The sequence below is a fragment of the Herpailurus yagouaroundi genome, unplaced genomic scaffold, assembly GCF_014898765.1.
Source record: "Herpailurus yagouaroundi ecotype Mexico unplaced genomic scaffold, PumYag 140, whole genome shotgun sequence".
Classification (NCBI taxonomy): Eukaryota; Metazoa; Chordata; class Mammalia; order Carnivora; family Felidae; genus Herpailurus; species Herpailurus yagouaroundi.
Genome location: NW_024412395.1, coordinates 96,336,996 through 96,349,511, shown reverse-complemented (window position 1 = coordinate 96,349,511; position 12,516 = coordinate 96,336,996). Strand labels below are relative to the sequence as shown.

The following is a 12,516-nucleotide window of genomic DNA, read 5'->3' as shown; positions in this document are numbered from 1 at the left end:
GATTATTGTTCTCCTTTAAGTGATGAGTTGTTTTTCTCTGGCTGTTTTCCAGATTTTGTCTTTGTTTTTAGTTTTTAGAAGTTTGATTATGATGTGTCAAGGCATGGATTTTTTCAAGCTTATCTTGTTTGTGTAAACAAACTCCAGTTCATCTGCCTGATGCAGGTAAAGGCCAATCACTGAGACATCAAGTTTGTAGCAAGGAAAGGGTTTATTCAAGAGGCAGCCAAATTAAGAGATGAAAGGGCATACTCAAATTTGCCTCCTCAGAGGGGAAGGACCAGGGATTTAAAAAAAATTTTTTTTTATGTTTTTAAATTTTATTTTTGACAGAGAGAGAGACAGAGTGTGAGTGTGGGAGGGGCAGAGAGAGAGGAAGACACAGAATCCGAAGCAGACTCCAGGATCTGAGCTGTCAGCACATAGCCTGATGTGGGGCTCGAACTCACAGACTGCAAGACCATGACCTGAGCTGAAGTCAGACGTTTGACCAACTGAGCCACTCAGGTGCCCCAAGGGTCAGGGATTTTTACAGGCAAGTGGAAAGGGGTCTGGGTAAAGGAGAGAGAAGCTTCATGACTCAAAAATAAAGGAAGTTAGAGAATATTGTACAAAGTGAAATAAGTCAGTCAGAGAAAGATAAATACCATATGATTTAACTCATATATGGAATTTAAGAAACAAAACAGTTGAACACTGGGGGAAAAAAAGACAGAGGCAAACCAGAAAACAGACTTTTAACTATAGTGAACAAACTGTGGGTCACTGGAGGGGAGGTGGCAGGGGGGATGGTTTAAATAGATGATGGGGATTAAAGAGGACACTTGCAATGAGCACTGGGTGTTGTGTGTAAGTGATGAGTCACTAAATCCTACACCTGAAACTAATATTCATTGTATGTTAACTAGCTGGGATTTAAATTTTTTTTTTCAACGTTTATTTATTTTTGGGACAGAGAGAGACAGAGCATGAACGGGGGAGGGGCAGAGAGAGAGGGAGACACAGAATCGGAAACAGGCTCCAGGCTCTGAGCCATCAGCCCAGAGCCCGACGCAGGGCTCGAACTCACAGACCGCGAGATCGTGACCTGGCTGAAGTCGGACGCTCAACCGACTGCGCCACCCAGGCGCCCCTAGCTGGGATTTAAATAAAAACTTGAAAAAGAAAAATAATAAAGGAAGTTACTAAGTATGAGACACTTAATTTCATTTTGCTCTCTCATTTCAAAGAGGTGGCCGCTAATCCTGACTGGCTCTGGCCAGCTTCTTGGTTAAACCTTGAGTCTTTGCAAAACTAAATCAACACTTGGTTATCATGGTGTCAGAATACCCTTGTATCATCTTATAGAACCATGGTGGTGGGCAGCATTCTGAGAACAAGGAGATTTGGGCTAAAAAGTTGCAGCTGTGCCTATCTGCCCCATTAACCCTTTGGTTACTGGTTTCATTTGAAGTTCACTGAACTTATTGGATCTGTAGGTTTGTGGCTTTTGACAAATTTGGGAAGTTTTCAGCCATTATTTCTTCAAATTTTTTTTTCTTCAAATATTTTTAATGTACTACCCTTCTCCTTCTGGGACTCCAATGACATGAATGTTAGACTTTTAGTATTGTCCCACAGGTCGCTGAGGCTCTGTTTACTTTTTTCTCCAATGTTTTTGTCTCTGTTGTTCTGATTGGATCACTTCTATTGGTCCATCTTCAAGTTAACAGATACTTTCTTCTGTATTCCTATTCTGTTATTGAGCCCATCCAGCAAGTTTTTATTTTGGTTATTGGATATTTTTGGTTCTAAAATAGCACATTAGAGTAACAAACAGAACAGCTAGTGGTAAGAAATGCAGTTGGAGAAGTAGACCCAAAACTGACCATTTGGGGCTTTTCAGCTAGTAGTAAAGAGTCTAAATCTTATACAAAGGGCAAAAGAGGGTCTCCTGGGTGGCTCAGTTGGTTAAGCGTTGAACTCTTGATTTCAGCTGAGGTCATAATCTCACAGTTTATGGGATTGAGTCTCAAGCTGGGTGCTGCGCTGAAGGCAGACTCGGCCTTCAGGGATTCTCTTTCTCCCTGTCCCTCTGCCTCCTCCCCTTCCTGCCGCCACAAATAAATAAACTTAAAAAAAACCAAAGGACAGAAGAAAATCACTAGGGATTTTAAGGAAATGAATAGAATGATGTGATGTACAATTTTAAAAGACCACCCTACTACTGCTGGATAACGTATTGATAGAGGACAAGAGTGGAAAAGACAGGCCTGTTAAGAAGTATTGTTTTTGTCCAGGGGGACACTGGTAGCTTGGACTGGGCATTGCATAGAGCTGAGTATCTCTAGCTGGCCATGTACTCTACCCAGAGACGGCCTGAACTTCAGGCAGAATCCAGACCCTTATGGTCTCCAAGGAAACAGCTCCGGCCTCCTGTCACCATGGTAACCATGCTTCATCTGCCTGGATTGGTCGCTGTGGTGACATCAGCAGCCCTAAATGACTAATCCCCACAATGAGAACTGGTTGCCATGGTGCTAAAGTATGCATAAAAGAATCTGCCGCTCTTCTCCAAGTCAGGGTCTTTGACTAACTCTAAAGCTATGGGGAAATGAGGGGAGGGAAGAGAAGATCAGATACTGGACCTAAGGGGAGGCCAGCTGTCAGGCAGTTGCTAAGTCACTATGCCTTAGGACTTGCCCAAATCAGGACTATTAGAGCTTATTTATTGGGAGGGGGGAGATGTTTTATGCTGTAGATGGGGGAGTCCTCCAGCATATATCCACACAAATTGCAAATCCCATGTTTCCTTCCACTTTAGAGCTTTTTAAACTTCTTCCTCCTCTGAGCAAAACTTTGTAGCTGATTAAGGTATCCCCATCCCTACACCCTGCATTGGCATCTAGAAGGGCAGGTCTCGGACAACCCGTTTTGGGATTTTTAAAGTGCGTTTTTATCAAAACTCTTTCTGTGGGCTCCAACCAGAGCCTCTGAAGGAAAATATGGAGGGCCAGAATAGAGAAGATATTCGTGGTGGGGGTGGCGGCCTGGCTTTTGGTTCCTTTCTCCTTCTAGTCATCATTCATAACATGAATGCAAGGTAGAGTAGAACCACAGCTGAACTGCAGTCATTCCTCACCCACCCACCACCCTTTCTGGTGGTTATTTTCCCCTTGGGAAAGGAACTTCCTCCTTTGAACTCCAGGTACAATAGGCTGAGAACCTGCTTTGTTTTCTGAGGTTACTACTCCCAGCATTAAGGCCCCCTCCGATTTCCCTGGTAGTTTGAAATCTTAGAAGGGAGAAAAGCTGAGCAACCTCTGTTCAACCCACCCAAAGACCAGTATGTTCTGTTTTCCTACAGCATTGTATTTCTCAAAGCAGATTCATACTCATTTGCTCTTAGGCCTCAAATTATTTCTGTAAATAATTTTCAAATATCATGTATAACCCAAGTCCGTGATAACCACATAAACTTCCAGCTCCTGGTATGATAAAATAGTTTGTGTTAGTCTCTAACATTGAACGTATGTACTCGAGACAAAATATAAAAATAAGTGTTTGAAAGCATGGAGACCAACCAAAAGCAAGAAAAACTAGAGGGAATATAATCCTTGAAAAAAACAGAGTCCACAGGTGAGTCCCACATTTAACAGGCTTTCCTCCTAAGGACACTTCATGTTTCCCTACAGCACATGGGAAAATAGAGCATGGGCAGGAAAGTGGCAGTCTGACGGGCCTCGGAAACACAGGCTGGAACACAGAAATGACAGAGCAGCTGGAAACGAGGAAGAAATCTGGGAACTGAGTGAGCTACAGAGAGGTGAACCCCAAAATCCACATACAAATTTCCTTCAAATACTTAACTACCTTTTAAATGGCACATGTTCAGGAAGAGATTTCAAGGAATCTAGTGGAAAAGTCAAATATCTGAACAGGGATTTTGGAAGCTGCCAAAGTGTGTTAAGGAGACCAAACGTGGGGTTCAGGACCCATGAAATTAGAAGGTCTTGGTAAACGCCTTGGGGTTTTCAGTAAAATCCCAAAAGGACCAAATTCTAGGTGTAAGCACAATGTCACAGCACTGAGGGATACAGCCTAGGATTAAGAACAGAACTAAAATGCTCCCGCCTTAACTAGGCTTCTCATAGTTCATGAGTTCAAGCCACACTTCAGGCTCTGTGCTGACAGTGCAGAGCCTGCTTGGGTTTCTCTCTCCCTTTCTCTCTGCCCCTCCCCTGCTCACTCTCTTTCTCTCTCTCTCAAAATAAATAAATAAACTTTAAAAAACAATACAATATAAAGATGAATAGCTAAAAAGTCAATGAAGTTGAATACTAAAAATTACTTGATTATTCCAAAAGAAAGGAGAGGAGAAACAATGGAAAATGGGTAAGACAAATAAAAAAACAAATAACAAGGTAGCAGAACTAATCCCAAACATATCAATAATTACATTAAATGTAAGGAACTATTAAACAATCCAATCAAAAGGTGGAGATTGCCAGTCTGGATTTACAAACACAACAAAACAAAACAGAATCAAACTATATCTTGTTTATAAGACATATACTTTAAATATAATGACAGGGGAGCCTGGGTGGCTCAGTCGGTTGGACGACAGATTTCGGCTCAGGTCATGATCTCATGGTTTGCGAGTTCAAGCCCTGCATCAGACTCTGTGCTGACAACACACAGCTGTCGCAGCTGTGACAGCTCTGTCTCCCTCTCTCTGCCCCTCCCCTGCTCACATTCTGTCTCTCTCTCTCTCTCTCTCTTCCTCAAAAATATGTGAACATTAAAAAAATTAATAAAGGGGCGCCTGGGTGGCGCAGTCGGTTAAGCGTCCGACTTCAGCCAGGTCACGATCTCACGGTCCGTGAGTTCGAGCCCCGCGTCGGGCTCTGGGCTGATGGCTCAGAGCCTGGAGCCTGTTTCCGATTCTGTGTCTCCCTCTCACTCTGCCCCTCCCCCGTTCATGCTCTGTCTCTCTCTGTCCCAAAAATAAATAAACGTTGAAAAAAAAATTTTTTTTAATTAATAAAAAAATAAAGAAAATATAAATAAAGAAAAAAAAAAACTAAAAAGTCCCTAATTGCAACATCCTTCCAAATGATCCATGGGTCTAAGAAGTTACAAGAAAAATTAGAAAATATTAACCACTTGATAATTAAAACACAAAAAAGTAATGCTTAGAGGGAAATGTGTAGCTGTACATGCATTTACTGTGAAGAAGAAGACATGTGGGGCACCTGGGTGGCTCAGTCGGTTGAGCATGTGACTTCGGCTCAGGTCCTGATCTCCTGGTTCATGAGTTCGAGCCCCGCCGTTGGGCACTGTGCTGACAGCTGAGAGCCTGGAGCCTGCTTCAAATTCTGTGTCTCCCTCTCTCTCTCTGCCCCTCCCCTGCTCATGCTCTGTCTCTCTCTGTCTCAAAAATAAATAAAACATTTTTAAAAATTAAAAAAAAAGAAAACATGTAAATCAATGATAAACTATCAACTCAGGACGTTCGAAAAATAAAGGAAATGAGACCCAAAGAAAATAAAGGGAAATAATATGTGATAACTTAAATGTCATGGACAAATTTCTTGAAAAATTCAAGTTTCCAAAACAGACATGAAAAGAAATAGGGTATCTTGAATAGCTGAAGAAATTAAATTGTAATAAAACTTTCTCACAAAGAAACTCTGGGCCCAAATGCTTGAAGAAGTAATATCAATCATGTACAAAGCTTTTCACAGAATAGCAAAAGAGGAAATGCTTTCTGACTGACTCGATGAAGGAGTACAACCAAATGTTGTGAAGAAAACAGGAGAAAAATCTTGGTAGGTTTGGGTTGTGAAACATTTTTAAGAAACAGAAAGCATTTGCCATAAAAAGATAAAATTGATAAATTGTACTTCCTCAAAATGAAAATATTTTGCTCTTCAAAAGACACAGTAAGAAAATTAAAATGAAATGCTCGGAGTTGGAGAAAATATTCACAAACCATTTATCTGATAAATGAGTTGTATCTAGAAGTACCAGAGAACTGTGAGTATTAGGGAATTATAAACATGTTTAGTTGTTATGTTCTTATCCAATTGCTGCTATAACAAATCACTTCAAACTTAGTGGCTTAAAACTACACAAATTTGTTAAACTCACTGTCTGGAAGTCAGAAGTCTAAAATCAAGATGTCAGCAGGGCTGTGTTCCTTCGGGAGTCTTAAAGGAAGATCCATTTTCCTGCCTTTTTCAGCTTCTAGAGGCTGTTTGCATTCCTTGGCTTGTGGCTTCTTCCTGACATCTATCCAAACCTCTTTCAATGTCACATCTCCCGCTACTGACTCTCCTCTCTTACAAAGACTCTTGTAATTATACAGGGCACACCTGGAAAATCCAAAGATAATCTCATCTGAGGTTAATCACCTTCTAAGGTTAATCACACTGCAAAGTCCCTTTTACCATATAAAGTAACATTCACAGGCTCCAAGGGACTCTGACATGGACACATTTAGGGACCATTATTCAGCCTACCACAGATGTCTGGTATTGTGGTTATATAGGAAACTATTGTTAACTCTAAGAGATGTGTATTAAATTATTTAGGAGTGAAATGTCATGATGTCTGCAAATTATTTTTATTTATTTCTTTTTTAACGCTTATTTATTTATTTTGAGAGAGAGAGAGAGAGAGAGAGAGAGAGAGAGAGAGAGTAAGCACGTGCGCAAGCTGGGGAGGGACAGAAAGAGACAGGGAGAGAGAATCCCAAGCTGGCTTCTCACCATCAGCATCATGCTGGTTGCTGGGCTGGATCCCTTGCACCTTGAGATCATGACCTGAGCTGAAATCAAGAGTCTGAAGCTTAGCCGACTGAATCACCCAGGTGCCCCTGTAAGTTACTTTTAAATACTTCATCAAGAAAAAGAAGCAATTCTGACAAAATCTTAATAATTGTTAAGTCTGGGTGGTACATATATGAGTTCATTAGATTCTTTAAAAAAAATTTTTTAACACTTATTTTTTAGAGAAAGAGAGAGAGACAGCACGAGTGGGGGAGGGGCAGAGAGAGGGGGGAGCACAGAATCCAAAGCAGGCTCCAGGCTCTGAGCTGTCAGCACTGACACAGGGCTCGAACCCGTGGACCATGAGATCATGACCTGAGCCAAAGTCGGACGCTTAACCAACTGAGCCACTCAGGCGCCCCTAGATTCTTCTTTTTTAATATTTGAGAATTTTCATAATAAATTTGTTGGGCCTAATGAAAAAATATTGAAATGCCAGTCTAGGGTTTAGAAAGCTCACACACTGGCCTATAACTACAAGAATGGAAGCAAGAGGGGCGCCTGGGTGGCTCAGAAGCTGGGTAAGACTTCCAACTTCTGCTCAGGTCATGATCACATGGTTCCTTGGTTTGAGCCTCGCCTCTGGCTCTGTGCCTCCAGCCTGCTTTGGATTCCGTGTTTCCCTCTCTCTCTGCCCCTCCCCCTCTCCAGTTCATACTCCCTCTCTTTCAAAAATAAACAAACATTTTTAAAAAAAATTTTAGGGGCGCCTGGGTGGCTCAGTCGGTTAAGCGGCCAACTTCGGCTCAGGTCATGATCTCACAGTCCGTGAGTTCGAGCCCCGCATCAGGCTCTGTGCTGACAGCTCAGAGCCTGGAGCCTGTTTCGGATTCTGTGTCTCCCTCTCTCTGACCCTCCCCCATTCATGCTCTGTCTCTCTCTGTCTCAAAAATAAACATTAAAAAAATAAATTAAAAAAATTATAAATACACTTCACAGATTTAAAAAAAAAATTTTTTTTTAAAAAGAATGGAAGCCAAGAGTTCAGTTCGCTTGTTAGTTATCAAAGAATATGGAGGTTTGAACCAAGGCAATGACCGTGGATGTGGAGAGAAGTGGGTGGATGTGCAATATATTTTGCGGGTTGAATGCAAGTATGTTGAGGATTTTTAGGAGCTGAGGGTAGAGTAAGCATCAAGGATAATAAAAATAGACTAATTACATCGAGTGTTTACTGTCCACTGGATGTTCATATTTAATCATCATAACAAACTTATGGGGCAGGTACAGTTCCCACCCACATCTTAACGTGCAATCTGTTTCTACAACTTTGGGGCTAGGAGTAGAAAAGCATTAGTCCCTGGGACCTGATTAACGTAAAAAAGCGGGCGCCTGGGGATGAGTTAGGATGGTTCTGGGGCGGTAAAAAACAACAACAACAACAACAACAACAACAAAAACAAGGGGAGGAGTTGGCTACGCGTCCGCAGGGGACAGGGCCCGCCCGCGATTGGCCAAGCTGCCAAGGGAGGGTTGTGCAGATCCAACCCTCGCTGCGAGTGGGAAGCTACAGTCCTGTTTAGCCCCTCCTGCTGCTGTCTCTACTTTCTCTGCAACTTAGGAGGGGAGTGAACGCGCTGATCCCGGGAGAATGCAGCACCTACTGTGGCCTAGGGGTTCTGGGGGGCTTCCGCTGCTCCTCTGCTTCGTGCTGCTGAACAGCCGCCCAGGGGGCTGCAGCGACATTAGTGGCCACGGTCAGGAGGAAACCTGGGGGAGGGGGTGGGGAAGGGCAGGCCAGAGAGCGATCCTGAGAGAAGTGGGTCGGGGGCCTCCTAAGGTTAGGAACTTAGGAGGAAAAGTATGTGTCTGAGAACGTGAAAAGAGACAAATGTGGGAGCCTCTCGTAGAAAGAGAAGCAGCTTTGGGGTGGGGCTCCGCATGTGGGATCTGGACCTAAGAGAAGCGAAGTCAGGGAAGATTGCGAAGGAGAACGGGAAAATAAGTGGGCAGAGGGAAGTAAGCCCCGCCTATGCCGGTACAGGAGAAGACGCACCGAGGGACCAAGGAAGAGAGATGCCAGGAGCTGAGGGATAGGCAGGATCTCTGGACAATAGGAGCAGGAACCCACGGGTACGGGCGTCCTGACTCCAGAGAGAAAGCTGAGCCGAGAAACGAGCCAGGGATTCATCATAAGCCCTCAGAGCCTGGCGTCTGCGATCTAATTTCTGATAAGAAGGAGAAGGCTAGGCTGGGGTAAAAGAGAATGGAGGGGAAAAGGCCCATCCTTCTTCCTCTCCCTCCACTCAGCGCCCTCGGGGGAGACCAGCGCTGACTCACGTCTGAGCAGCCAGAGACTGCGCAGACTCGAGGATTCCAGTGCCAAGAGCGTGGGGAAGAGGGCGCAAACTCCTAGTCTGACGATTCTTGGATTTACAGGCCAATGCGGAGGACTCGTGAAGAACTGTGGGAGGAGGCCTGGTGGCGGTTGACTGGAGGAGTGTGTGTGTGTGGTGGTGGAGGGGCGGGGGGCGGCGGGGGGGGGACGTTCTTGTAGGGATGCCTCGCCTTCTTTGCCGCTCAGACGCCTCTTCCAAGCCAGGTTTCGGCCACCCCCTCAGCACCACGGACAGCGCCAGGTGCTTTGTGGGTTCTGGCAGAGGGTGTCCAGGTCACCAGTTTTCCTATCAGTCCTGGGATCAATGCCTCAGACAATGATCTCCCCTTCCAGAAGAAGTTCTTATCTTTCTCAGTAGGCTGCTGGAGGTTCTACTCCTTCCTAAAGGCAGGGAATTGGTATGGGGATCCATTTGATTCCAGAGGACAATTCCTTTTTAATGCCTGTCCATAATGACTCATGGTAATTCCATTATATATAAAAAAAAATGGACTCTGCCAACTCTACCCCATCTACCCGGAATAATGAAAGTGTTATAGCATTAGGGATTGTTCTCCCCCACACCCTGTCCTTCTCCTATGCAGTTAGACAAACTGGTTTTCTGGACAAGGATCCAGACACACAAATCCTGTACTTACCAATACTTCCTTCCTCTAAGGATTCCAGGCCTCCGTTCTAATCCCCTCCAGGATTTCAGGCCTTCTTTGAGATGCAGCTCACCTGCTTCCCATGCCCCACTTATCACCTGATTATCCATTCCAGGTGTGTAGCTTTCTGAGTGTCTTCTTAGTTCATCCTCCACAGACTGCTTTGCTTGCAAGCTCTTACCTGGAAAATGGCATCAAGGGAGAATGAGGTGCAGGTGCTGAAGAAGAGGGCAGGTGGTGATGGGCGGGGAGGGAAAAATGAAAAGAAGGAGGATTTGTAAGGAAGAAGGGTCTGGTGAGAGGAACAGAAACCAGGGAACCCAGGGGTGATAGTGAAAGACAGCTGCTTTTCTTCAACTGGGATTTAAAAAGCTTCTGGCCAAGCTCTCTTGCTGATTCCACCATTCTGCCCTTAGATGGTCAGGGCCAAGTGGGAGTGGGGCAGCTCTGGCCCCTCCAAGGATTTGTCTCTACAGTCTTCCAGCACTTGCAAGTGGTACTCCAGCAGATTGTGCCCCTAAGTGAGTACGGACTGGGAAGAGAGGCTGCAGCCTGATCAGAAAATTGGGGTGGGTGAGTGAGAGGCTGTTTGATCTGTGGATGGGCTTTCTTTCTCAGATTTCTCTACTTGAAACTTTCCTGTCATGCTCACCTCATGGAGAAGGGAGTATGACTGCAATGGGGGTGGAGTTGGATAGGTGGACTGTTTGCCCTTGATCACCCTGGAAGAACCCAGCAGAGGCTTCTAGAACAAGCCAGCATCCAACTCCTTCTGATGAGCTCCAACCCATAGTGCTATCTGAGTTTTTCCATAGCCAGGAATCCTTAAGTTCTCAGCCAGAACACACACACACCCTCAGCCTCTGAGTAGGAAGCAGAGCAAATGGATGACTAGTAGAGAGGAGGAATGAAAGGGAGTGGAAAGTCCCTTGGAGACAGATGGCTGATGCTTCCTTAGAGCAGAATTTAATGAATGGGGGAGGGTCAGATAGGAAATCTACCTTGAATTCATATGATTGGTACTACTGCTGATGTCTAATATGTGTGTAATGCCTTAGAGCAGCGGTTCTCAAAGTGCATCCCAGGACCAGGAGCATCAGCACCACCAAAGAACTTGTTAGAAATGCTAATTCTTGAGCTTCACCCCAGATCTACTGAATCAAGAACTCTGGGGGTGGGAAACAGTAATTTGTGTTTTAACAAGGAAGTTCCGATGCACACTAAAGTTTGGGAATCGCTTCCTAAGAGTTTTCTAAGCACTCTTTACATCCCTAATCTCTTTTAATCCTCACAATAGCATCAAATGAACCAGCAAACAGAATATAATCCTAGTTGAAAATTTATTGCACACCAGGCACTATGCTAAGCAACTTTTTTTCCCCTTAAATTTAATGTTTATTTATTTTTGAGAGAGAGACATAGCACAAGCAGGGGAGGGGCAGAGACAGAGGGAGACACAGAATCCAAAGCAGGCTTCAGGCTCCAAGCTGTCAGTGTCCCAGGTGTCAATTCACCACATCCTTTCACCCTGCAGGTTTTTTCTGGAAGGATGACATCACCCAGGGTGTGATGACCCAGAGGATGGGGCACATCAGCAAATTCTACCCCCAAGATCCATGTCTGAGTCATGGATAGGCAACCTTTCCCACCAAAACCACTGGGATAAGGTATGAAAGGCCTATTGTTGATCCACACATCTAGCAGACAGACAGCAGGGAGAGAACAGATATTAAAACTGAAGGTAAGAGCTGCTGGCAGGACTATGAGAATGATCTGGATGTTTTGTCTAGGCTCCACAAAAAACAGCTCCATTAGCCATTAGTGATATCTGCAAAGGGAGAGATGCATGTTAGCAGGCCTACCTCCCATCTGTCATCCCTGTCTCTTCTAGGGGCAAGCAAGAGGAGAAACTTTGACTCCTATTCCCCAAGGTAAGACTTATGTGTCTTCTCAAGCATTTTAAATCCCTGACTTTGGATCCTACCCTTTCCCTTCTGGAGCCCTGTCATCCTTCTCTGCCTTCTTCTTGATTTCTGGCTTCCCCCCTCCCAGAGCCCAATGGCCAAAGTGAACAGGGATCAATGTTTTACCTCCAAAGTGGATCTGAAGACCCTGAAATGAGAGGTGACCAACCCTGTCAAGGTAAGGGGTTGACTTTTTCTCATGAGTTTGGAATCACCAAGAACCTGTTGAAATGAGGGAGGCAGCTATGAAGGGAATGAATATTGCGGTGTGAACAGATAAGCTGAAGGTCTTTCCTTTCCCAATCGAAAGGTACCCCCACCATCCTTCTCTCTCACAGAAACACCTGGGGGTATCAGTATGAGAGGTTGGGAGGGCAGATGTGGAAGCCTCTAAAGAAGAAATTATCTATAGGTTGTACATAGGCATTGAGTCTAAAATAGGCATTGAGGGGCACCTGGGTGTCTCAGTCAGTTAAGGGCCTGAATTTGACTCAGGTCATGATCTCGTAGTTCATTAAGTTCAAGCCCCATGTAGGGCTCACTGCTGTCACAACAGAGCCTGCTTCAGATCAATCCTCTGTCTCTCTGTGTCTCTCTCTGCCCCTCCCTCACTGTGCTCTCACTCTTTCTCTCTCTTTCTCATCTCTCAAAAATAAATAAACATTAAAAAACAAAATAAAATAAGCATTGAAAATTGCAAAGTTTATTGCCAAGTTTATCTATCTATCTATCTATTTATTTATAGTGAGTTCTAT

The 12,516-nt window shown here is 44.3% G+C and overlaps 1 protein-coding gene across 1 annotated transcript; it reads left to right on the top strand.

Moving 5' to 3' along the window:
* The first annotated feature begins 7,845 nt into the window (after window positions 1–7,845).
* RESP18 (regulated endocrine specific protein 18) lies at window positions 7,846–12,123 on the top strand. The gene is given in 6 exon segments (XM_040474685.1): window positions 7,846–7,867; window positions 8,294–8,509; window positions 10,214–10,318; window positions 11,332–11,464; window positions 11,852–11,939; window positions 12,100–12,123. Coding segments are annotated over 6 exon segments (588 nt in total).
* Window positions 12,124–12,516: the final 393 nt, after the last annotated feature.